This window comes from Rhinoraja longicauda, chromosome 1 (assembly GCF_053455715.1).
Source record: "Rhinoraja longicauda isolate Sanriku21f chromosome 1, sRhiLon1.1, whole genome shotgun sequence".
Taxonomy (NCBI): Eukaryota; Metazoa; Chordata; class Chondrichthyes; order Rajiformes; family Arhynchobatidae; genus Rhinoraja; species Rhinoraja longicauda.
Window position 1 is genome coordinate 64,881,389 of NC_135953.1, and position 26,588 is coordinate 64,907,976.

General features: G+C 41.4%; 1 protein-coding gene across 2 annotated transcripts in view; it reads left to right on the forward strand.

The window, feature by feature from the left end:
• gabrg1 (gamma-aminobutyric acid type A receptor subunit gamma1) overlaps nt 1-26,588 on the forward strand; it is a 145,374-nt gene that overhangs the window by 94,658 nt on the left and 24,128 nt on the right. For both annotated transcript variants that reach the window (XM_078399036.1, XM_078399045.1), the window contains exons 5-7: nt 6,230-6,312; nt 15,826-15,963; nt 22,621-22,773. In XM_078399036.1, the coding sequence (XP_078255162.1) occupies nt 6,230-6,312; nt 15,826-15,963; nt 22,621-22,773 (374 nt within the window). The remainder of the gene's footprint in view (nt 1-6,229; nt 6,313-15,825; nt 15,964-22,620; nt 22,774-26,588) is intronic.

Here is a 26,588-nt window from a genome sequence, read left to right on the forward strand (position 1 = left end):
CACTCACCCAACCAGTCCAAGTCACCCTGCTTCCTCATAGCATCCTCTTCACAGTTCACACTGCCACCCAGCTTTGTGTCATCTTCAGATTTGCTAATATTTAATTCCTTCATCTAAATCATTAATGTATATTGTAAATAGCTGCGGTCCCAACACCGAGCCGTGCGGCACTCCACTAATCACTGCTTGCCATTCTGAAAGGGACCCGTTAATCCCTACTCTTTGTTTCCTGTCTGCCAACCAATTTTCTATCCATGTCAGTACCCTATCCCCAATACCATGTGCTCTAATTTTGCCCACTAATCTCCTGTGTGGGACCTTATCAAAGGCTTTCTGAAAGTCCAGGTACACTACATCCACTGGCTCTCCCTTGTCCATTTTACTTGTTACATCCTCAAAAAATTCCAGAAGATTTGTCAAGCATAATTTCCCCTTCATAAATCCATGCTGACTTGGACCGATCCTGTCACTGCTATCCAAATATGGCGCTATTACATATTTGATAATCAACTCCAGCATCTTTCCCACTACTGATGTCAGGCTAACTGGTCTATAATTCTCTGCTTTCTCTCTCTCTCCTTTCTTGAAAATGGGATAACATTAGCTACCCTCCAATCCACAGGAACTGATCCAGAATCTATACAACATTGAAAAATGATCACCAATGCATCCACAATTTCTAGAGCCACCTCCTTGAGTACCCTGGGACCATCAGGCCCTGGGGATTTATCAGCCATCAGTCCCATCAGTCGACCCAACACCATTTCTTGACTAATGTGAATTTCCTTCAGTTCCACCATCACCCTAGGTCCTCTGTCCCCATGTATATCTGGGAGGTTTTTGTGTCTTCCTTCATGAAGACAGAACCAAAGTATCCATTCAACTCGTCAGCCATTTCATTGTTCCCCATAATAAATTCACCTGTTTCAGTCTTCAATTGTCTTAACTAATTTTTTCATCTTCACATGCCCATAGAAGCTTTTACTATCCTCCTTTATATTCTTGGCTAGCTTATCTTCGTACTTCATCTTTTCTCCGCATATTGCCTTTCTAGTTACCTTCTGTTGATCTTTAAAAGTATCCCAATCCTCTGGCTTCCCGCTCATCTTTGCTATATTATATGTCTTCTCTTTTATTTTTATACTGTCCTTGACTTCACTTGTCAGTCACGGTCGCCTCTTATTCCCCTTAAAATCTTTCTTCCTCTTTGGAATGAAATGATCCTGCATCTTCTGGATTATTCCAGGAACACCTGCCATTGCTAATCCACCGTTATCTCTGCTAGGGTCCCTTTCCAGTCAACTTTGGCCAGCTCCTCCCTCATGCCTCCATAGTCCCCTTTGTTCAACTGGCAATGTGACCACTTCTTGATATTTTTATGTTGCTAACAAAAATCAATGAGCAAGATTAGGAGAGAGAAAGATTTGATATGGGAGAAGCAAATCTAATCTGATTTATTTACTTTCTTCGATATGGATTGTTCTATCTTCCAGTATTTGATGACAATTTTTTTTGTCGAAAGAAAATCACGTAGACAAATGCTTCTTTATAAAGATATAAGGAATAGAAAAATGGTTATTTGGAAGAGTTTTAATGCTAACCACTATTATTGCAAACTCCACTGACCACACATGAGCTCACGATGCAGAATCTATTGGGGAATGTTAGTAAAAATCAACCATGGGCTGGTGCAGACCCCATGATTTTAGTAGCTCAGAAATGTGTGAAGGCTGTGGTGGATGGAAGTGATTATGTATATCTTCTGAGAAATTGCTTCACCATGTGATGTGACCTTAGATACAGTTTTGCAGCAGCCATGACTACCATTTAGTTATTGACTATCTTTAATGAAGGTTTTGTTCAAGCTGTATTTCTGTTACTTATAGACCATAAGATCATAACACATAAGAGCACAATTAGACCATTCGGCCCATCGCGTTTACTCTGCCGTTCGATCATGGCTGATGTATTTTTCCCTCTCAACCCCTCCTGCCTTCGCCCTGTAACCCTTCCCTCTCCTGCCTTCGCCCTGTAACCTTTGATGTTACTGTTGCCTTAATAAGCAACACCAAGGAGCCTTCAAGCACTGCATTGGAATTAGGTTTGATGGTGACTGCTTGTAGATGTGAAAGGACAATAATCCAGTGCAAAGGAGATGGGGAAATAGTTCTCTGAGTAAAGCAGTGAAGGTGGCAGACAGTGAACATGGCGGAAATCTTGGGAAGCTTGAGGCATACAAGAACACTTGGCCATTTTGTCAGTGTATGGAGTGAATGGAAATGTTTTGGAAGGAGGGTTGTGTGAAGGGGAGCAAACAATAATGTGAGTGTCCCAGGAGAGGACAGAGGCAGAGAAATGTGCAAACACCTCAATTGAAGAAGGTGATACTGTTGCTCGAGGTAGAGTTGGATACACATGAGACCACTGGAGGCATGAACTCCAGACATTGTCATATATGAGAACATAATGAAAACAAAACATATTAATCCACCAAAGTGAGAGATTTCCGAGCGTGATATGTTTGACAACTGCATCCAGTGGCTAGGGGGAAATGGCCAGTGAATACATGATCAGGTTGATGAGACTTGCAGCCATTTCAGGGTCAGATGCTGTGGATTTACTCAGTGTGCAGACTGCAAATGAGGGAATTCTGGCAAAACCCATGACGGGAAGGATGTGCAGACTTTGGAGAGTGTGCACTAGAGGTTTCCCATAATATTGTTTGGATGAGAGTGTATTAGCTATATGGAAAGGTTGGACAAACTTGCATTGTTTCTCTGCCATGTCAGACGCTAAGGGGAGATCTGATAGTAAATAAAATTATGAGAGGCATAGATGGGATAGACAGAAACTTTTCCCCATAGTGCAAATATCAAATACTAGAGGGCATAGGTTTAAAGGAGATATATGGGACAGTTTTTTTTTAACAAAGAGCAGTGGGTGTCTAGAATGAAATGGTAGTGGAAACAGTTGGTGGCATTTAAGAGGCTTTTGGATAGGCACATGGATATGCAGGGAATGGAAGGATATGGATCACGGTCAAGTGAAAATCACCCATTCTTTCTCTCCAGAGATGCTGCCTGTCCCACTGAGTTACTCCAGGTTTTTGTGGCTATCTTCAGTTTAAACCCGCATCAGCAGTTCCTTCCTACACAGAAGAGATTCGTTTAACTTGGCATTATGTTTGGCACAGACATTGTGGAACAAATGGGCCTATTCCTGTCCTGAATTGTTTTTTTTTGTTCTAATACTGTTTCACCCATGGGCTATAATGTTCAGTGATGGACTAGCCATGTGATGCTGATGTCAATGATCAGGCATGACCATGTTGAATAGTTGATCGGGCACTGTGAACCAAGTGGCAAATTCCAGTTTCCACTCATAATATTCTTATGTTTCATGAGGCATGCAGAAGAGCCAGCATGACAGAGATGAGAGATTCAAGGCAGGAATCTATTGCAATGAAAAGCTTCAGGTGGGCAGGTCACTGTGTATGTGTGGATTTACCGATACCAGCCCAATGCAGTATAACCAGATTGCAGCAAGGCTGGTTGAAAGCAGCTGTGGCAGAATTGAAAGCCTTGGAGACAATACAGAAAGATAAAGTTAGAAGAGCTGGCTCTATGATTTCAAAAGTGGAAACAGGAAAGAGGATAATCTATTATATCCAAGAATTCTGAGTAGTGGTCAGGTGAAAGATTCTGTGCAAGCAGAAGGATAGAAAGAAAGATCGTCAAAAGAATGAAACTCTGTAGAAATGTAGGTTTACAACATCCAAATGCAAAGTATACATACCTGCTGAAAAAGAGTTGTTACCTTGTGTTAAGTTTAATGTTAACAGTCATGTTTAGAGTTCACAGTTATGAAAAATAATGCAAAGAATTGGAGAAAAGGATGCACGATCAGGTGTAAATGAGACTTATCTAAAAAGTGATCTATTTGAATTAGTTGTACCTGACATGAATGCGTTCAAAATGTTAAGTTACAGCATATTCTAAACAGTTTGTAGTTGACAAGGACCGGGTGTCGTTAACATCTTTACATCTTTGGTTAAAGGTAGGTGTGTGTGTGTGTAAATAATTAGTTAATTGTATAATTAGCTATCTGATGAGCAATTTTAGAGTTCGTAAATAGTCAATAATTTGCATGGTATTATATCTTGTTTTAATGAGGAAACAATGTGATATGTTGATACAAGGAATTGTGGATGTTTGAATCTTGAGCAAAACACAGTCAAATCGTGAACGGCATGGTGGTGCAGCAAACCGAAGGGCCTCTCTCCACGCTGTATCTCTAAATTAAACTAAACAAAGTGCTGGAGTAACTCAGCAGGTGAGGCAGTACTTCTGGAAGGAGGTTTAAAGAAGATTTCGGGTCTGAAACGTTGCCTGCCCATTCCACCCAGAGATGCTGCCAGACCCACTGAGTTACTCAAGCACTGTGTTTTGATCAAAGTGATCTGTTTCCATGTGAGTGCATTTTTAGCAATTGAATATACAATGGACGATTACTTTTTGTCTTTCCTGTACCAGCCACTGTTGATAATTGAGGACTGAAGCCTTTGAGAGAAAACATTTTTGGTAGTGGTACCTCCGTTACATTCTTTCATAAGCAGTAAATCAAAACATTTTACATACAATAAGGAGATGCTGCTAAAACAAGGATCTTCACAATAATTTAAACTTACCAGGTTCTGAAAGGCACGTGCACAAATCCTTAATATTATGGGTTTATAGTGTCATGTTCTTGCATTATTTGAAATGTTATAGATGATTATTTGGAGAGAGGAGCATGTCCCCATTGCCACAATATCTCCACGTCTATGTCCAGGGCACAGGCTAGTGCTGAAAGGCAGCAAACATCACATTTAGAGACAAATTCAGAAGGAAAGGAACCCCAAGAAATTTAAACACAGAGAGCTTCTAGCACTCATGAAGGAGCATCAGTGCTTATTGCTATTCAGGCAGAATGATAAATTAATCATCATCTTGAGATAAGCAAAATTAGATCTAAAGACATATTGAGACCTTTCTAGCCTCTATACCATAAGAGTGCTATATTTCTCCAGTCCTGCATTAGCAACTTAGCGTGGAGATAATTCCCTTAGATTGTTTATCATTTATTGCTTTGAATGCCCATTAAAATTGACTGGCTGATCAACACTCGAGTTAAGACCTATCTCAGTCTTAGAGACCCAAGACATTCATGCAGTTAATAATCAGACAAATGCTGGTAATCTTGCATTATTAAACAGTGGCCTCTGTAAGCATGCATGCTAAATGCAATGAGAATTCAGATGAAATTTACAGGAGTACACACCAAGAATACAAAATAACTATGCCCATCATATGAAATTCACTCAATTGGCACGTAAAAATCTTGCAGAGTGTGAGAGACTTTCTTAGTCCATGAGTTTCTGGGAAAAGTTACTCAGAATTTAATCTGCCTATTTAGTGATTCATTTCACATGAATTCCATATCATTATGTTCATTACATACATAAGGAGATTGGAATTTGAGTGCCAATTTTGCTTCTTGATGGGTGGCCTTGGCAGTGTATATTTTGATGTAAAGATCCTTGCCTAAGGAATCTAAAATCAGTTCATGGGTATTGCAATGTATTGGTGTACAGTTTAGTTTAGAGATTCAGCGTGGAAACATACCCTTCGGCCCACCGAGTCCTTTTCCGACTAGCGATGCCCGCACACTAACACTATCCTACACAGACTTGGGAAAATTTACAATTTTACCAAACAAATTAGTCTACAAACCTGTACGTCTTTGGAGTGTGGGAGGAAACTGGAGTTCCCGGAGAAACCGCATGCAGGTCATGGGGTGGAAGTACAAACCCCATACAGATAGCACTCATAGTTAGGATTGAACCCAGTGCTGTAAGGCAGCAACTCTCCCACTGTGCCACCATGATGGACTGACAATTTCCAAATAATTCTGCTGCTGCAAACTTCTACAGATTGTTGGCATTGGGATTTCCTTTGGAAGTCAACCATTTTTCACAATGCGGGTCCCTCTAAACAATTTTCAATAACATCTGAATGTAACTGATCTACTATGAGTAAATCTATTGCCATTTATGTGGAATGAACATCACCACCACAATACATAGACACAGAGACATTCATAAATAGCTTTTTCAATAATGTTTACATATTATTAAGGTTTTGATCTACAATGTTGACCACTTTGCTTTTCTCTTTATTTGCCATATTAGATTAACCATCAATGCTGAATGTTACCTCCAGCTTCATAATTTTCCTATGGATCAACATTCTTGCCCATTGGAATTCTCAAGCTGTAAGTGTTGTATAATGTAAGGCTTTGTTTCCAGTAAAAAATAATTTGAGATATAAATAATGCTGTAATAATGCCATATTACATTATATACCAGTTGGGTGTTTCAAGTGGTCGATAAGCCATTATCATCAGTAAATTATAGCCTAAGTGAATTTGAAGGTACTTTGATTCATCAGAGCACCCTCAGACAAATGCAGCTTTGTTAGATTAACATGTTTCTTTCACAATCATGTTTTTGCTTGTGTCAAAATAGTTTGTTTACATCTAACAATTCCCAGATTGTACTGTGGTGAGAAAAATGAAGAACTGGACTGTTTCTGACATGTTGTAGAATAGTGTAAATAAAGTCATCTTGATATTTTATGCTGCGATTTTTTAACAAATCCTTTCAGTTTCTTAAATTATTTTCTAGTTTATGCTTTTATGTATGTTTTTTTTCCCCATTATTACATATTATATAAAGTTATTTTGGTTTCTGAAAACCTAAATAAATCGTTTAGGAATACTTAAATTAGGGCAATCATGAATGCAATTATTTGTTTAAATTATAGACAATAGGAGTAGGCCATTCGGTCCTTCGAGCCAGCACCACCATTCAATGTGATCATGGCTGATCATTCTCAATCAATACCCCGTTCCTGCCTTCTCCCCATACCCCCGGACTCTGCTATCCTTAAGAGCTCTATCTAGCTCTCTCTTGAATGCATTTAGAGAACTGTCCTCCACTGGCTTCTGAGGCAGAGAATTCCACAGATTTACAACTCTCTGACTAAAAAAGTTTTTCCTCATCTCTGTTCTTAATGGCCTACCCATTATTCTTAAACTGTGGCCCCTGGTTCTGGACTCCCCAACATTGGGAACATGTTTCCTGCCTCTAACGTGTCCAACCCCTTAATAATCTTATATGTTTCAATAAGATCCCCTCTCATCCTTCTAAATTCCAGTGTATATGCCTAGTCAGACCAATCTTTCAACATATGACAGTGCCGCCATTCCGGGAATTAACCAGTTAACCTATGCTGCATGCCCTCAATAACAAGAATATCCTTCCTCAAATTTGGAGACCAAAACTGCACACAGTACTCCAGGTGAGGTCTCACTAGGGCCCTGTACAACTGCAGAAGGACCTCTTTGCTCCTATACTCAAGGCTTTCTGAAAGTCAAGGTACAACACATCCAGGGCTCTCCCCTGTCCATTTTCCTAGTTACATCCTCAAAGAATTCCAGAAGATTAGTCAAGCATGATTTCCCCATCGTAAATCCATGCTGACTCGAAACAATCCTGTTACTACTATCCAAATGCTCCGCAATTTTGTCTTTTATAATTGACTCCAGCAGCTTCCCCACCACTGATGTCAGACTAACTGGTCTATAATTTCCCGTTTTCTCTCTCCCTCCTTTCTTAAAAAGTGGGACAACATTAGCTACCCTCCAATCCACAGGAACTGATCCTGAATCTATAGAACATTGGAAAATGATCAACAATGCGTCCACAAATTCTAGCGCCACCTCCTTAAGTACTCTGGGATGCAGACCATCAGGCCCTGGGGATTTATCAGCCTTTAGTCCTATCAGTCTACCCAACACCATTTCCTGCCTAATGTGGATTTCCTTCAGTTCCTCCGTCACCCTTGGATCTCGGCCCACTAGAACATCTGGGAGATTGTTTGTATCCTCCTTAGTGAAGACAGATCCAAAGTACCGGTTCAACTCGTCTGCCATTTCCTTGTTCCCCATAATAAATTCCCCCGCTTCTGTCTTCAAGGGACCCACATTTGCCTTGACTATTTTTTTCCTCTTTACATACCTAAAAAAGCATTTACTATCCTCCTTTATATTATTGGCTAGTTTACCCTCGTACCTCATTTTTTCTTCCCTTATTGCCTTCTTAGTCATCTTCCGTTGCTCTTTAAAAGAGTCCCAATCCTCTGGCTTCCCACTCTTCTTTGCTTTGTTGTACTTCTCTTTTATTTTTATGCTCTCCTTGACTTGCCTTGTCAGCCACGGGTGCCTCTTACTCCCCTTGGAATCTTTCCTTACCAACAGAGCAACCCCACCCCCTCTGCCCACCTGTCTGTCTTTTCGATAGGCTGTATACCCCTGAATATTCAGTTCCTAGCCCTGGTCCTCTTGTAGCCATGTTTCTGTAATTCCCACAACGTCATACTTGCCAATGTCTAACTGAGCCTCAAGCTCATCCACTTTATTTTTTACTTCGTGCATTTAAATCCAACACTAACTTCGGTATTCACCTCCCCTCTCACACCTGTCACAATTGGCCCTGACCTTACTCTCTTATCCCATCTAGAACTTTCCTTCCCATTTATTCTAGAGTCCTTTGCAATTTCTCCTTTATTCGCTTCCCCTTTAACTCCATCTTCATATTCCCAATTTGTCAACCTCTCCCCCCCACTACTTAGTTTAAACCCACACGTGTAACATGAGCAAACTTGCCTGCCAGAATGTTGGTCCCCCTGCTGTTAAGGTGTAACTCGTCTCTTTTGTACAGGTCACCCCTACCCCAGAAGAGATCCCAGTGGTCTAGAAATCTAAATCCCTGCTCCCTGCACCAGCCCCTCAGCCATACATTCATATCCCCGATCTCTCTGTTCCTGCCCTCACTAGCACGAGGTACAGGAAGCAATCCAGAGATAACCACCCTCGACGTCCTACTTCTCAGTCTTCTTCCCAACTCTCTAAACTCACGTTGCAGTACCTCCTTCCTCTTCCTCCCAACGTCGTTCATGCCCACATGCACAACTACTTCCGGTTGATCGCCTTCCCTCGCTAGGATGTTCTGAAGCCGGTCCATCATGTCTTGAGCCCTGGCACCAGGGAGGCAACAGACCATCCTCAAGTCCCACATGCGGCCACAGAATCTTAAATTCTGTGCTTAAACAAAGTATCCATCATTATTAAAAATAAGTTTAACTCTTCGCTTCAACCAAACATAAATTAGTAGAATTAAATAAATCTCGCACGGTTACTGATAAATAAATTATAAACATGCCCAGTGTATAAATCTAAATCACAATGGCTAGTGTATAATTCTAATATTCACAATTTTAAAAGATATTTAGAAACAATTTCTAATTTACCACACTTAAATCAGTTATATGTCTATTATGTTACCAATTCTGTTCAAAAGTGTAGGTTGAGTTGAAATGGGAATCTCAATGTCTACACAAAAGATCAAGGAAGAGGAGTTTAAATTGAAACATGGTATCCGGGTCACATAAATTGGATTAACTAATTAAAAATGGATTAAAAAACAAACTATCAGCATTTACCCAATAAGATGCAAAAGGGACAAATTGAATTCAGTTAATTACTGTCCAAGCAGTCTACTCTCATTCATCAGCAAGGTGATGCAAGCGACATTTACAGTGCTATCCAATTACATTTACTCTCCACTGACATTTACTCTCCAATTGATGTCCACTTTAAATGTCACTGGGACTACATGGCTCCAGACCTTGTCACTTCTTTGGGTCAAGTGTGGAGCAAAAAGCAGAATTCCAGAAGTGGGAGTGGGAGTGGCTTTAAGGCCAGAAGTTGGGTGGGAATGGATTTTATGTCAGGAGTGGGGATGTTTGCTGATAGTTGTTTTATGTTCAATTCCATTTGCAGCTCCTTGGTGAACAAAGCTGCCATGTCTGTGTGTAGGACAATACTCAGACATAGACAGATATGTGGCAATGAATATTAATGCCATAAAAATACCTGAAAGTGATATCTCCAAATGAGAAAATCTAACCACTGACACTTAATGTTCAAAGACTTTGCCGACTATAAATCCATTATCACCCCCATCATTGGAGATCATCTTTTGTCCGAAGTTCAATTGAAGCAACAACTACCTTCTGTGGTTACAAGAGGCTGGATATCAGATGACGTTACTCACCTCCTCACTCCCTTAGAACTTTCATCCATCTACAAGGCACAAATCAGAGGTATTATGGAATACTCTCCAATTGCCTGCATGAGTGCAGTTCCATCAACACTGAGAGAGTGTAACACCATCCAGAATAAATGAGCCTACTTGAGTGTTATCCCATTCACCAGCCTAAATATTCATGCTCTCCAGCACAAGGACATAGTGGCTGCAGTGTGTTCCATCTACAAAGGCACTACATTTACTCGCATAGGTTACTTTGATGTGTCGTCGTCCCCCCCCCCAAGCCAACAACTGATATCAATATGAAGGGTGTAAATTATACAGCATAGAAAGATCTCTTCAGCCCACTACATATATGTCGACCAGAAGGCCTATCTATACTAATCGCATTTGCCTATATTAATTCTATATCCCATCGTACCTTGTTCATTCAAATATTGTTTATTTGCCTCTTAAATGTTATTATTGTTCCTGCCTCCACAACCTCCTCTGGCAGCTCATTCCAGATGCCAACTATTCTGTGTGGGAATAAACTATTCTACGTGGGAATAAACTATTCTATGATGGAATAAACTATTTTATGTGGGAATAAACTAGGGGGGGAATTTATCCCATAGATTGCCTTTAAACCTTCTCCCTCTCACCTCAAAGTCTGCTCTCTAGTATTAGATATCCCTACCATCAGAAACAGACTCCAACAATCTATTCTATCTATGCCTCTTGTAACTTTATATACATCAACATGTTAGCCTCCTTTGCCCATAGAAAAGAGTGCTTGTTTATCAAATCTCTGCTTATAATTCAAGCCCTCCTATCCAGACAATATCTCTGTGAATCTTTTCTGCAGCCTATGTGGCTAAATCACATTTTTACTGTCCTATTGTGACCAGAATTGCACACAGTTCTCCAAGTGCAGTCTAGCCAAGGCTTTGTAACATTTGTACTAATTGCCTCAGCCAGTGAATGCAAGCATGCCACATTACTTATTCACCACCCTTTCTAACTGATTTGCCTACTTTCAGAGAACCATGTTAACTGTTAAAATGTCAAGTAAATATCAGGTGATTGTGGCAGGGTTTGAATACCATCACAGGCCATGAATACCAGATTCTGAGACAGTTCCTTCCCAACTGTTATCAGTCAACTGAACAGCTCTCTCGCCAAATAGAGAGCAGTCCTGACCTCCCATCCATCTCAGTGGAGACCTTTGAACTATCTTTAATTGGATTTTACTGGACTTTACCTTGCACTAAACATTACAGATGCTGATGCAAGAGCTTGATAGCCCAGATGTCCAGACTTAAGAACAGCATCTTCCTCACTGATTTCAGGCTCCTAAACATGTATGTTTCTTTTTGCTGACAGGATAGCACTCAACAAAAAGCTTTTCACTCTACCTCACTACATGTGACAATAATAAACTAAACTAAATCGTTCACCTCTTTCGCACCCCTGTCTCTACCTCATTTGATTAGTCTGTTTTTTTGTTGTTTTTTTTGCATTGCTTTAGATGGCACTACAATCCGATGTTTTGTATTCATGGTTGTATTTAATGTTGTACTTATCATTGCTGTTTGTATATTCTGTGCGCTTCATGTGAACAAGGAACTTCATTTCACTTGGGTGTTTCGGGCAATGAACTCATCTGAATCTGAATCTGCTTTTTGATCAGAGTCCAGGAACCTGAGAGTTCACAGCCATGTGAGAGTAACTGCACCAGATTGAGTGTGGTGCTTCATGCTGAGTAACAATCTCTCCATGAAGGAAGGTTATGGACGAGCCATGGTATTTTTCATGTTCATTCATGGGATGTGAGCCTAGCTAGTGATGTTGACATTTATTCTCCATCTCATTACTATTCTAGTCAAGTCAAGTCAATTTTTTTGTATAGCACATTTAAAAACAACCCACGTTGACCAAAGTGCTGTACATCAGTTCAGGTACTAAGAACGAACATACAATGGCACACAAACATAACAGCACATACATAAACAGTTCACAGCACCCCCTCAGAGGGCCTCAAACGCTAGGGAGTAGAAATAGGTTTTGAGCCTGGACTTAAAGGAGTTGATGGAGGGGGCAGTTCTGATGGGGAGAGGGATATTGTTCTACAGTCTAGGAGCTGCAACCGCAAAAGCGCGGTCACCCCTGAGCTTAAGCCTAGACCGCGGGATAGTCAGTAGCCCCAAGTCGGCCGACCTGAGGACCTGGAGATAGAGTGGTGGGTTAGATGATTTTTGATATGGGGGGGGGGGGCAAGCCCATTTAGGGCTTTGTATGTGAATAGGAGGAGCTTGAAGTTGATTCTGTACCGTACTAGGAGCCAGTGGAGAGAGGCCAGAATCGGGATGATGTGGTCCCTTTTACGGGTACCCGTCAGGAGTCTCACTGCGGCGTTTTGGACCAATTGCAGGCTGGACAGGGATGATTGGCTGATCCCAGTGTATAGGGAGTTGCAGTAGTCTAGGTGGGAGGAAATGAATACGTGGATGATTTTTTCAATGTTGTCAAATTGGAGGAATGGTTTGATTTTAGCTATGGTACGAAGCTGGAAGCACAGAGGACAGCTAGGAGTCAACTACATTGAAGGACCTGGAGTCACGTGCAGGATAAACAATGGGAAAAAATGTGTATTTCCTTTCCTGAAGAGCAGTAGTGTACCAATTGAGTTTTTAAAATAAGAATCCAGTAACTTTGCAGTCACATTTACTAATATTATTTTCTATTCTAAATTCTTAGATTTAATTCTTCATGTTGGGATTCGCACATGACTTGGGATCCATAGTTTAGGACTCTGAATACAAGTCATATAAGTTAATAACCACTCCACAGTATCATACTGTAAATGTTGTCTTAGATAGTCAACCCAAGAGAGAATAATAAAAGAACAATTCCATGATCAGTGTAATATATTACCCAGGCAAAGACGATCCACAGGTCCTATTAGCTTCATATTATATTATTATACTCGCTTCATAAAAAACTGTCAGGAAAGCTTTTATGGAGTACACAATGAAGCAAACAATGTTTCATTTTTATCATGATGTTCTTGTTTGGTACCTTGTCCCTTCGTGTTGCTTGTTCTTCTTTTGGAGGAGTCGTGGGCCTGCAATTCCCATGAGTTATAGTTTTTACAAATAGACTTTCAGAATGTCCAACAAATGTTTATTGAATGTCTATTCAAGAGAGAGTTAGATAGACCTCTTAATGATAGCGGAGTCAAGGGGTATGGGGAGAGGGCAGGAATGGGGTACTGATTGTGGATGATCAGCCATGATCATCCCATTGAATGGCGGTGCTGGCTCGAAGGGCCGAATGGCCTACTCCTGCACCTATTGTCTATTGTTTTGTTTGTCTTCCTGGACATCTCCTCCCATGGCAGAGCTTGGTGTACATTGAAATTGTTTTGCAAGATAGGAAACAGAGGGGTGAATGTTATATCCAGTTGATTAGTTCTGGTGTTGCCTTGAGAGAAGACGCTGACATTAGTTTGGTCATCCTGCCGATTTTGTGGAAACAGTCTCTGATGTCCTTGACTCCAAAGCATCAGGAGGTGGGGATCACTGCTTCTTAGTAAACTATCAGCTTAGTTTTAGATTTAGATATATTACTGTTGTCACGTGTACCGAAATACAGTGAAAAGCTTTTGCTTGCGTGCTATCCAATCAAATCAGATAGTACTATACATGAACACAATCAAACTCAACACATACCACAAGTAGAGTAAAGAGAAAAAATACCAGAGTGCAGGAAATAGTTTATTGGTATTGTAGCATAACAGTTCCAGAGAAAAGGTCCAATGTACAACATGAGGTAGTTTGGAAAATCGGGACTGTCCCAGGTTTGAGTACTTGGTCTTTGGACAGGCTTCTCCTCTAACAGTCAAAGGCCATGCATTGGGGGTGGTGTTGAATGGAGGTGGTGGCGAATGTTTGCATCTTCCTTTGCTGAGAAAGTGAACCATATTGTCTATGATCTCACCTGACAATAACAATAACCACAATGTTTCTGACTCATCTCCATTATGTAGCTTTGAAATACTGCCATTTATAAGGATTAACACTTAAAATGTATTAGAATTCTACAATTATGGTAGAATACTTGGAAGCATACTGAGAGAAATTCAGTGAAAATCTTGACAAGATTATTACTGAATTTCTATGGGTGGTAAATTTTCATTAAGTAAAATACGTTAATTTTTACTTACTTACTAAAACTCAGAGCTGCCATAGTTTTGACTGAAGTGTTTATACCAAGGCATGAAGAATTTCCCCTGATTTTCACTGAGTATCTGGTGTAGGATAACTATGAACTGTCTGGGAACAGCAGTTGACAATGGTTACTGTATCACTGAGTTCTGCTAGCAACCTTTGGCTAAATTTTGATAAATTAATTGTTCATTAGCAAATTTGCAGATGATACAAAGCTGAGTGGCATTAGCAAATTTGCAGATGATACAAAGCTGGGTGGCAGTGTAAACTGTGAGGAAGATGCTATGAGGTTGCAGGGTGACTTGGACAGGTTGTGTGAGTGGGCGGATGCATGGAAGATGCAGTTTAATGTGGATAAGTGTGAGGTTATCCACTTTGGTGGTAAGAATAGGAAGGCAGATTATTATCTGAATGGTGTCAAGTTAGGAAAAGGGGATGTACAATGAGATCTGGGTGTCCTAGTGCATCAGTCACTGAAAGGAAGCATGCAGGTACAGCAGGCAGTGAAGAAAGCCAATGGAATGTTGGCCTTCATAACAAGAGGAGTTGAGTATAGGAGCAAAGAGGTCCTTCTGCAGTTGTACAGGGCCCTAGTGAGACCGTACCTGGAGTACTGTGTGCAGTTTTGGTCTCCAAATTTGAGGAAGGATATTCTTGCTATTGAGGGCGTGCAGCGTAGGTTTACTAGGTTAATTCCCGGAATGGCGGGACTGTCATATGTTGAAAGATTGGAGCGGCTAGGCTTGTATACACTGGAATTTAGAAGGATGAGAGGGGATCTTATCAAAACGTATAAGATTATTAAGGGGTTGGACACGTTAGAGGCAGGAAACATGTTCCCAATGTTGGGGGAGTCCAGAACAAGGGGCCACAGTTTAAGAATAAGGGGTAGGCCATTTAGAACGGAGATGAGGAAAAACTTTTTCAGTCAGAGAGTTGTGAATCTATGGAATTCTCTGCCTCAGAAGGCAGTGGAGGGCAATTCTCTGAATGCATTCAAGAGAGAGCTAGATAGAGCTCTTGAGGATAGCGGAGTCAGGGGGTATGGGGAGAAGGCAGGAACGGGGTACTGATTGAGAATGATCAGCCATGATCACATTGAATGGCGGTGCTGGCTCGAAGGGCCGAATGGCCTCCTCCTGCACCTATTGTCTATTGTCTATTGTGTATTGTGTATTCTTAGTGGATTGACAATCCAAGAGAAAGTGGCAAGAATGCTTAAAGTGATTACCTTGCTGGTGGAAGTGAAGCTTCCAATGCCTACCACTCAAGTTAGATCTGAGAACTAACAAAGCCTTAGCCAAAGCCTTCATCTGAGTCTATGGATGCAGCAGTTTTGAAATTTAATTTTTTAGCCGTCGTGAGTTAATTCCTCTTTTATTTCACAAGAATTTATTTTTCCAGATGGGTATCCAAAAAATGAAATTCAATATCGCTGGAAGCATAATTCAGTTGAGCTTGCTGACCAGAGACATTGGCGACTTTACCAGTTTGCATTTGTTGGATTAAGAAACATGACTGATGTAATGCACACGCAGTCAGGTAAGAGGGAAATAAAACGCAGCAATGTTTGTACAACTGTCATAGAGAGTCATAGAGTCACACAGCATGGAAACAGGTCCTTTGGCCCATCAAAGCTAGTCCCATTTGCCAACATTTGGCCCATACACCTCAACTCTCTATACTCATTAGCTTCACTGATGAAGGCCAATGTACCAAAAGCCTTCTTTACAACCCTATCTATCGGTGACGTCAATTTAAAAGAACTGTGCGCCTTTGCCCTAAATCTTTCTGCTCGGAAACACTCCACAGGGCCTTATCATTCACTGTGAAGGTCCTGCTCAGGTTCGACTTCCCAAAGTGTAAATCTCATATTTATCTGTATTGAACGCCATTAGCCATTCCTCAGCCCACTTTCCCAGCTGATCAGGATCTTACTTTACTGTTTGATAACTCTCTTTACTGTTAATGATACCACCTACTTTGGTATCATCTGCAAACTTACTAATCATACCTTCCACCTTCTTACCTAAATCGTTAATATAAACCACAAACAGTAATGGGCGCAGCTCTGATCCCTGAGGCACACCACTAGTCATCTGCTTCCAGTCTGAAAAACAACCTTCCACCATCACCCTCTGTTTCCTTCCATGAAGCCAATTCTGTATTTAGAAGGATGAGGGGGGATCTTATTGAAACATATAAGATAATTAGGGGATTGGACACATTAGAGGCAGGAAACATGTTCCCAATGTTGGGGGAATCCAGAACAAGGGGCCACAGTTTAAGAATAAGGGGTAGGCCATTTAGAACGGAGATGAGGAAGAACTTTTTCAGTCAGAGAGTGGTGAAGGTGTGGAATTCTCTGCCTCAGAAGGCAGTGGAGGCCAGTTCGTTGGATGCTTTCAAGAGAGAGCTGGATAGAGCTCTTAAGGATAGCGGAGTGAGGGGGTATGGGGAGAAGGCAGGAACGGGGTACTGATTGAGAGTGATCAGCCATGATCGCATTGAATGGCGGTGCTGGCTCGAAGGGCTGAATGGCCTACTCCTGCACCTATTGTCTATTGTCTATTGTATCCAGGCAGGCAACTCACCCTGGAAGCCACACCATCTAAACTTCCAGAGCAGCCTACCATGTGGAAACTTATCAAAGGCCTTAATGAAATCCATGTAGGCTATATGCGTGGCCTTGCTCATGTCAACCTTCTTGGTTACATCTTCAAAAAACTAAATCAAATTTGTGAGACACGGTCTCCCACAAACATAACCATGTTGACTATCCCTGATCAGCTGCCGTCTATCCAAATGCGTTTATATTTTATCCCTCAGAATTCTCTCCAGTAACTTACCTGCCACAGATGTTACCACCACTGGTTCCCAGGCTTTTCCTTGCAAGCCTTCTGAATTAAATTTTGGTGTTGTCAGCAAATTTACTCACCAACTTACGTTTAGGTGATTTACATATATCACAAACAGCAGAAGTCTCAGATCCCTGTGGAACTCCACTGGTCATAGATCTCCAGCCACAATGTCTGCCTTCCGCTTCTCTTTGTCTTCTATGAATAAGCCATTTCTGAATCTATATGACCAAGGCACTATTAATCCCATGTATTTTAATATTCCCAATCAGCCTAAATGAGGGACCCTATCAAAAGCTTTACTAAAATCGATGTATACAACATCCTCCTTCTTCAATCCCAAAGAAGAAATATATGTGGTATCATTAATTTAGGTATTCAGTGTTACATTATTTTAACTACCCCTCTTCGGATCGTTCACCTTGTTGTGGTGAAGAGGTTTGCGTGCCTCCATGATTCCGAGAGCGATGCCGTCGGAAGCACTAGCTTCTGGTAGGGCCACCCATGGCAGTAAGGTCGAGGATGAGGGTCCAGACTAAGAACGATCCAACCTACAAGACCTCAATGGCGGACCAGGCGGACAAAGTTATCGTGAATTCAACGGCTGTGAAGGCGGATGAAGACTGCAACAAATCTATCAGCTCCAATTGTCTTGGTTTCCTTGCCATTGGAATCAATTGATTGATTTGTGAAGGACCGTGTGCTTCTTGGAGTGCGACATCAAGTACACGTTAAACAAACACATGCACAGGCGTTTTCGTTCTTCGGCACATAGACCATCATCCTCGACCTCAAGGGATACCCACGGCGATGATTTTAACTACCATTCAGACAAAACTGTAGACATTTTATTCCATCTCTGAATGTAGATTCTGCTGGCTGGGACAGCATTTATTGTCTACTTTTTATTGCTCCCCTGAACTGTCAGGCTTGCAATGCTTTTTTTTTAGGGGATTTAAATGACCAGACCAGATATGGGTTGGTAGGGTTTCTTTCCTTGACGAGCATTAGTGAACCATGGGGAATTTTATGACAATTTAATAGTTTCTTAGTTACTGTTATGGAGATTAGCTTTCTATTCCAGATTTAAATTATTACTTGAATTGAAATTCCCCAGTTGTCATGTGGGATTCATCCTCATGGCACCAAGATTAACAGTAACCATTCAAGCTGATCAGATGATTAAACATTTCATGTCACTTTGGGAAGATGACAATTAATTTTGAAAGGAAGGATACCATTATGCAAATTGAATTATACCTGCTTACTCAGTGACACTGATAGCAAATCCCAGTGATCAGCTGTGCCTGGTATTTTACCAGATTTCTGGTGAGTTTCGAATGAAAATATCCCCAACTACGATTAAACTGACAGCATGTCAATTTCGCTCTCTGGTTGTGGCCCCTGAACCTAATGGATCACCAATGGCAGTAAAATTATAGAGTAGTCAGTTATTTTATTTACCTTTGTGTTACACTAGTAATCTGAAAGAAGGAAATTAGTATAAAAATGAAGATTCATTCGAGCGCAGGAGGATGAGGGGTGACCTTATAGAGGTATACAAAATCATGAGAGGAATAGATCAGGTAGATGCACAGAGTCTCTTATCCAGAGTAGGGGAATTGAGGACCAGAGGGCATAGGTTCAAGGTGAAGGGGAAAAGATTTAATAGGAATCTGGGGTAACTTTTTCACACAAAGGGTGGTGGGTGTATGGAACAAGCTGCCAGAGGATGTAGTTGAGGCTGGGACTATCCCAACGTTTAAGAAACAGTTAGACAGGTGGATGGATAGGACAGGTTTGGAGGGATATGGACCAAGCGCAGGCAGGTGGGACTAATGTAGCTGGGACACATTGGTCGGTGTGGGCAAGTTGGGCGGAAGGTCCTATTTCCACACTATGACTCTATTAGAAAATGAGGTTATCAAACTGCTTAAAGACTGACTTATTAACAGACTAGGTGCCTAAAGTGCCTGTTGACCAGGAAGAGAGATAAATGTGTAATTTGAATCTGAATCGACATTGAAAAATGTCTGAAAGAAAAATCATCATCAGGAAGCTATTTTGTTTTATTATAATGGGGATTGTTCAGCAAGATCAGTAATACTTTAAAAAAATCAAAACAAAATTTATTCAGGATAAAAAAAAATGTAGAAAACAAGAACCGTGCAAAGTTCCTCTGACATTCTCCATGGCTATAAATATTTTCGTTAGTGTTATATTTGGTAGTGTTATCTGTAAGGGGTTTCTGCGCCGAGCTTTCGCCCGACCTAAGGTCCCCGTGCCTTGCTCTGATCCCTTGACCAGGCCGCGCACACTGGTTCCCCGTGAGTGGTTCGACCCACTCACCCCCTACGGTTCTAGACACTGGACTTAGATGCAGGAGCGTTTATAGTGCAGAAAATTCCACAAGACCAGATTTGAAAACCAGGGTTTAAATGAAAAAGGCTTTTATTTAGCGCTTGGGACTATTGTACATGAATACTTATACAGTTCTATAAGACATATCCATAAGACACATACCGAATACATGAATACCTTTTTCTCCGAATTCTAAAACACACAGTTCTACAAGACATATACACGACTGTAAGATGGGGAACGTACGACACATCGCAAAATTGACCAACACATATTCCTTTACACACCCACGTTTATTCAAACCACCCTCCCCTCTACACTAAACTATGTCCAGGATATGTAAGATCGAGGTACATGCTCACCATGGGGCTATTACTGGGGTTACTGGCTGTTCGGTTTTCAGTATTTCTTCTCGAGTTGCGTGCCTGTTCCTCTCTCTTGCATCCGTTCTTCTTTCCTGTCTTTTCTTCCTCCTGCATCCGTTTGACTTCCTTCTTGCGTGAGTTGCAGGTTTCTTCTAGCATGCCTTTAAAACCCAAAGGTCGTGGGTTATATACTATACTATTCTGACCCGTCCTATCTCCCGCCAGATCTTGGGATCTCTTTGTTCAAAAAGATATGTATGAGTTTTCTCTCTGATCTGCGCTTATGTCCGGGGGTACCGGGGATGGCCAGACGGTGTTAATTGGTATTTCGTTGCGAGGTGATGGGTTTAACTGGTTTCCCATCACCTACCAGGTAGTTTTCTATGGACTATTGTGCCCCCTTAACGAGATTAACTGTGTAGGTCGGCTTGGGGCATTATGAGTATGCTGATGTCAGCGCCCCAGTGTCTGGACTTCGACCTGGTTTTGCAGGTTTCTGCATGGCCAATACCCATCCATTGTTCTGGCCGTGGCTTTGCAGAAACCTAGAGACTGGGCTGTAAGGTTTTTTACTTTTGTGGCTGGTCACGAGGTCCTGCAGCCATCTTAGGACCCACAGATTGTGACATCCTTGGTAAACTGACCGCAGCCTTTCTCCGCTATCAGCCCCAGTCTCCCGTTTAAAATGTCCAAAACTGCAGCTCTTTGGTTTGGTGTTGCTTTCAGAATGAGGGAAAACTTCTCAAATCTTACATATCTAAAAGAGCATTGGTCTAATATTTGGGGTTTCCAGAGTAATGACAAAAATGTACCTGAAGGCTCAGGAATCTTAGCCTCACTAAATCTATTGAGGCTTCATTTGCAAATTGCCCAGAATTTGCATTTACATTGATCTAGAAATGACCAATGTTCACTGTTCTTATTATGCAAGAGTGGCATGACAAATTTGCAGTTATAAGTGGGAAATGTGAGTTGTTACCAGTACACTCTCGCTTCCAAAGGATGAGCAATACTCACAAATGCACTCAACACTAACATTTTGCTTTGTGACTATACAAGATAATATTAGTTCTTGTAACTTGTAATTCCATTTTTAATATTAACATAAGTTATGATTGCCAATGAACCTTTCTGGCCTGATGAACTAATATCACGTCTAGACTTTCATTCAATATTTATTGCTTCTATATATCTTTACGACATGGAAGCATTCTATTTCAATGTTTCAATGTATGTTAATGTCACCTGTGCCTAAATACAGTGATTATTTTTAATACAGTTCAGTGACAATCCTACTCTCCCTTAAGCACATTCATATTAAGTATAAGAGTGTGGGATAGTAAACCGCACTGAATTAGTATAGGAGAATCGCCATGTTTTGGGCATTATCTTGGACCCTTCTATGCCGGATCATGCAGCAATCTTATTCCTCCAATAATTTTCCCTGTAAACCAATTCTCATCACGTTACGATCAACTGTATCCATATTATACCAGTCTAGTGGCAGCCTAGGGCAGCACAGTGGCTAGACCCACTACCTCACAGCTTCAGAGATCCAGGTTCAATCCTGATGTCCGGCATTGTCTGTGTAGAGTTTGCACTTTCTCCCTGAAATCACGTGGGTTTCCCCTAGATGCTCCAGTCTTTCCACATCCCAAAGATGCGCATGTGACTAGGTTAATTGGCTGCTGTATATTGACCCAGGTGAGTGGGTTAAGGATAGAATTCGGGGGGCGTTGATAGGAATGTGGGGAGGATAAAATAGGATTAGTATATGGTCAGTGCAAATGGGTGGTTGAAGGACAGCCTGGACACGACGAGCCGAATGGCCTGTTTCCATGCCATATTTCTAAACCTATAACTAGTTAATCTATAGTCAATGTAGAGTAAACCGGAACACCCAGAGGAAACTCCATGTGGTCACAGGTGGAATATACAACGTCCACACAGCCACATAGATACACAGGTCATCATTGTTACTAATGTACCACCTTTTTCCCCTCAGAACATTTTCAACAATCTTTTACAATGTATTTATGATACTTCAGGTGTGCAACATTTTTTTATTGATCATGTTACACAATAATTAAAATGTAAATTACAAGCCTGGCTTTCCTGGTTTGCTTTTCGAATGAATTCATCAGTTTAATTAAACTCACTTTATCGTTGCAGGAAATTGCCAATATCCAATACATGTTCCCACACTCAGTCATGTCAGAATGGTGTATTTCTGTGCTCCCGATCTTTGTGTGCAGTTGCTTTTGAGTCACCATTGAACACCCATCCTCTCATTGCTGAGAGCAAACTCTGGGTTGTTAGCTATTGTGTACGATTTTATTTTAGGGCTTTATTCAGGAGCCTGTGCTGTAATCAGCCTCCACAGATTAAAATAAAAACAGTCCCCTCATCACCCGATACATACAGAAGATCGCCTGAGAACATTACATTATGAAAAACTGCAAAGGCAGTTCATCATGTGGTTGAGAAAACTGCAATAAATTATAATGAGAAGGTGGTCAAATAAATATTGGAAAAACAATTCTTATTCATTGATTCATCTTTAAAATGGTGTTAGTCTAATGAACTGAAATGTGATTTAATTTTTCTTTTCACAGGAGATTATGTCATAATGAAATTATTCTTTGACCTAAGTAGAAGAATGGGATACTTCACTATTCAGACATACATACCTTGCTCACTCACAGTTGTCCTGTCATGGGTATCATTCTGGATCAATAGAGAGGCAGTGCCAGCAAGAACATCATTAGGTATGAATTGATTCCAAATGATTTTCTATTTTTGAATGTTAAAATGGTCTACTAATTTTTTGAAGCAGCTGACTGGCAATAATTTTGTTGTTAAAATTGACCACGGGAAATTGTTCAAAGTGATTCCGGCAGAACTTTAGCCAATGTCTGGTGTCCTTTCAGCTTTGTCAGGCTGCTGTGCCATTTGTATCTGAGCATCAATGGTGAATGGAAAAAAAACCTATTCTCATTAAATTACTATCAAGTGTACCCATGTTCTGCCTTTCTCGTGGAAACTTATAGCAGTGAATTAACCTACACACTTTTGGAATGTAGGAGGAACCTGGAGCACTCAGAGGAAACCCATATGGTCACAAGGAGAATGTGCAAATTCCACACACATACGCACACACAATCAGGGCCAATTGACTTTACTAATGTGTATCTTCTGCTCTACTTTCCAATCAAACCTAGTGAGTGTAAACTACTTCTTGTCTCTGTTATTCGTAAACAACTGTTAGAATGGTCCTTTTGTGTACTCAAAGAACCACTCTCATACTTACCTGACTTTGTGGAGACCTGCAGTATGGAATGGTTGTGCAGCTGTCTGCTGCTGCAGGCCGCTTTGCAATTGTGAAGGCTCAGCTCTTCCCACCAACTGAAGGTGAAACAGTTGCACAGCAGAAGGAGGAGGAAGAAAGCAAGCAGCATAGATAGGTCTTTATTTGGTTGAGTTGTCCATGAATAAAGGAGATGCAGATCTCCAGATGTTGGAATCTTGCATAAAACACAAAGTGCTGGAGTAACACAGCAAATCAGGCAACATCTCTGGAGGAAATGGATAGGTGACATTTTGGATTGGGACCTTTTTTCAGACTGATTCTTTGCTTATTTGTAATCTTGCCATTCCCCTCTCTGATGTCCATCATTACATCTGCTTGACTACAATACTATAACAACAGTAAAATATGCATTCCAAACCAAATTTGCATGTCAAGCTTAGTTTAGTTTAGTTGAGTTTAGATTAGTTTAATTTCATTTAGTTTTGTTTAGTGTAGTTTAGTTTAGTTTACAGATGCAGGGTGGAAAAGGTCCTTCGGCGAGTCAGCACCGACCAGCGATCCCGGCACATTAACACTATCCTACACATCATACCAGGGACAATTTACACTTACACCAAGCAATTTACACTTACGTACGTCTTTAGAGTGTGGGAGGATCGAAGATCTCGGAGAAAACCCTCGCGGTCACTGGGAGAAAGTACAAACTCCGTACAGACAGCACTAGTTGTTGGGGTCGAACCCAGGTCTCCGGCGCTGCAAGCGATGTAAGGCTGCAACTCTACTGCTATGTCACTGTGCCGCCCTTCAAAAAACATGTTGCCCGTTCTCTTAGGACATATCTCTTGTGTGCCTACTTCAGATATCACTGCTCTGCTGTGCTTCCTTGGTGGTTGTAATGTATTTGGTGGAAGGCAACTGACATTTGGCAAAGGTGTCTGCAGATGGCCTTGGAGAATGACAGCAGCAGCTCTACCTCAAGAAAGGAGGCACTAAAGATTGCAGATGCTTGAATCTGAAGCAAAAAAAACCAAAACTGCTGGAGTAACTCAGTGGATCAAGCAGTGGCGGTGAGCGGAGAAGTATTGCCGATGTTTTGTGTCAAGAACATGCCTTGGGACTGAGAGTGGGGAGAACAGAGATGGCCAGAATAAAGCAGAGAGGGGAAAGTATAAGACAGCGGTCAGTGGTTGATAGGTGCCCCGAGGAGGGGGTGAAGAATAACAGGCAGATGGAGCCAGCTGGGAAAAAGGGATGGCAAAGGTGGAGGCAGCTGCTGTCTTCACCTTCACCTCCTCCCCCTCCCCTCCAACAGGCTTCATCTACCTTTTTTTCTCATTGTCTGTTCCTACTTAGCACCCACCTGCCTTCGTCTCCCAGCTCCACTTTCTCCCTCCCCCACCTCATATATAACAACTACAGCATGGAAACAGGCCTGTCCGGCCCTACCAGTCCACGCCGACCATTCTCCCTGACCTAGTCTCATCTACCTGCACTCAGACCATAACCCTCCAATCCCCTCCTATCCATATACCTATCCAATTTACTCTTAAATAATAAAATCGAGCCAGCCTCCACCACTTCCACCGGAAGCCCATTCCATACAGCCACAACCCTCTGAGTAAAGAAGTTCCCCCTCATGTTACCCCTAAACCTTTGTCCCTCAATTCTGAAGCTATGTCCTCTTGTTGGAATCTTCCCCACTCTCAAAGGGAAAAGCCTACCCACGTCAACTCTGTCCGTCCCTCTCATAATTTAAAAAACCTCTATCAAGTCCCCCCTCAACCTTCTACGCTCCAAAGAATAAAGACCCAACCTGTTCAACCTCTCTCTGTAGCCTAAGTGCTGAAACCCAGGCAACATTCTAGTAAATCTCCTCTGTACCCTCTCCATTTTGTCGACATCCTTCCTATAATTTGGCGACCAGAACTGCACACCATACTCCAGATTCGGCCTCACCAATGCCCTGTACAATTTCAACATTACATCCCAACTTCTATACTCGATGCTCTGATTTATAAAGGCAAGCATACCAAACGCCTTCTTCACCACCCTATCCACATGAGATTCCACCTTCAGGGAACAATGCACAGTTATTCCCAGATCCCTCTGTTCCACTGCATTCCTCAATTCCCTACCATTTACCCTGTACGTCCTATTTTGATTTGTCCTACCAAAATGCAGCACCTCACACTTATCAGCATTAAACTCCATCTGCCATCTTTCAGCCCACCCTTCCAAAAGGCCCAAGTCTCTCTGTAGACTTTGAAAATCTACCTCACTATCAACTACTCCACCTATCTTAGTATCATCTGCATATTTACTAATCCAATTTGCCACACCATCATCCAGATCATTAATGTAAATGACAAACAACAGTGGACCCAACACAGATCCTTGGGGCACTCCACTAGACACTGGCCTCCAACCTGACATACAATTGTCAACCGTTACCCTCTGGTATCTCCCATTCAGCCATTGTTGAATCCATCTTGCAACCTCACTATTAATACCCAACGATTTAACCTTCTTAATCAACCTTCCATGTGGAACCTTGTCAAATGCCTTACTGAAGTCCATATAGACAACATCCACAGCCTTGCCCTTATCAATTTCCCTGGTAACCTCTTCAAAAAATTCAAGAAGATTAGTCAAACATGACCTTCCAGGCACAAATCCATGTTGACTGTTTCTAATCAGGCCTTGATTATCCAAATAATTATATATATTGTCCCTAAGTATCTTTTCCATTAATTTTCCCACCACAGACGTCAAACTAATAGGTCTATAATTGCTAGGTTTACTTTTAGAACCTTTTTTAAACAAAGGCACAACATGCACAATGCGCCAATTTTCCGGCACCATCCCTGTTTCTAATGACGTTTGAAATATTTCCGTCATAGCCCCTGCTATTTCTGCACTAACTTCCCTCAATGTCCTAGGGAATATCCTATCAGGACCTGGAGACTTATCCACTTTTATATTCTTCAAAAGTGTCCGTACCTCCTCTTCTTTAATCCTCATAATTTCCATCACTACTCTACTTGTTTCGCTTACCTCACATAATTCAATATCCTTCTCCTCGGTAAATACCGAAGAAAAGAAATTGTTTAATATCTCCCCCATTTCTTCCGGCTCAGCACATAGCTGTCCACTCTGACTCTCTAATGGACCAATTTTATCCCTCACTATCCTTTTGCTATTGACATATCTGTAGAACCCCTTGGGGTTTACTTTTACATTACTTGCCAAAGCAGCCTCATATCTTTTTTTCGC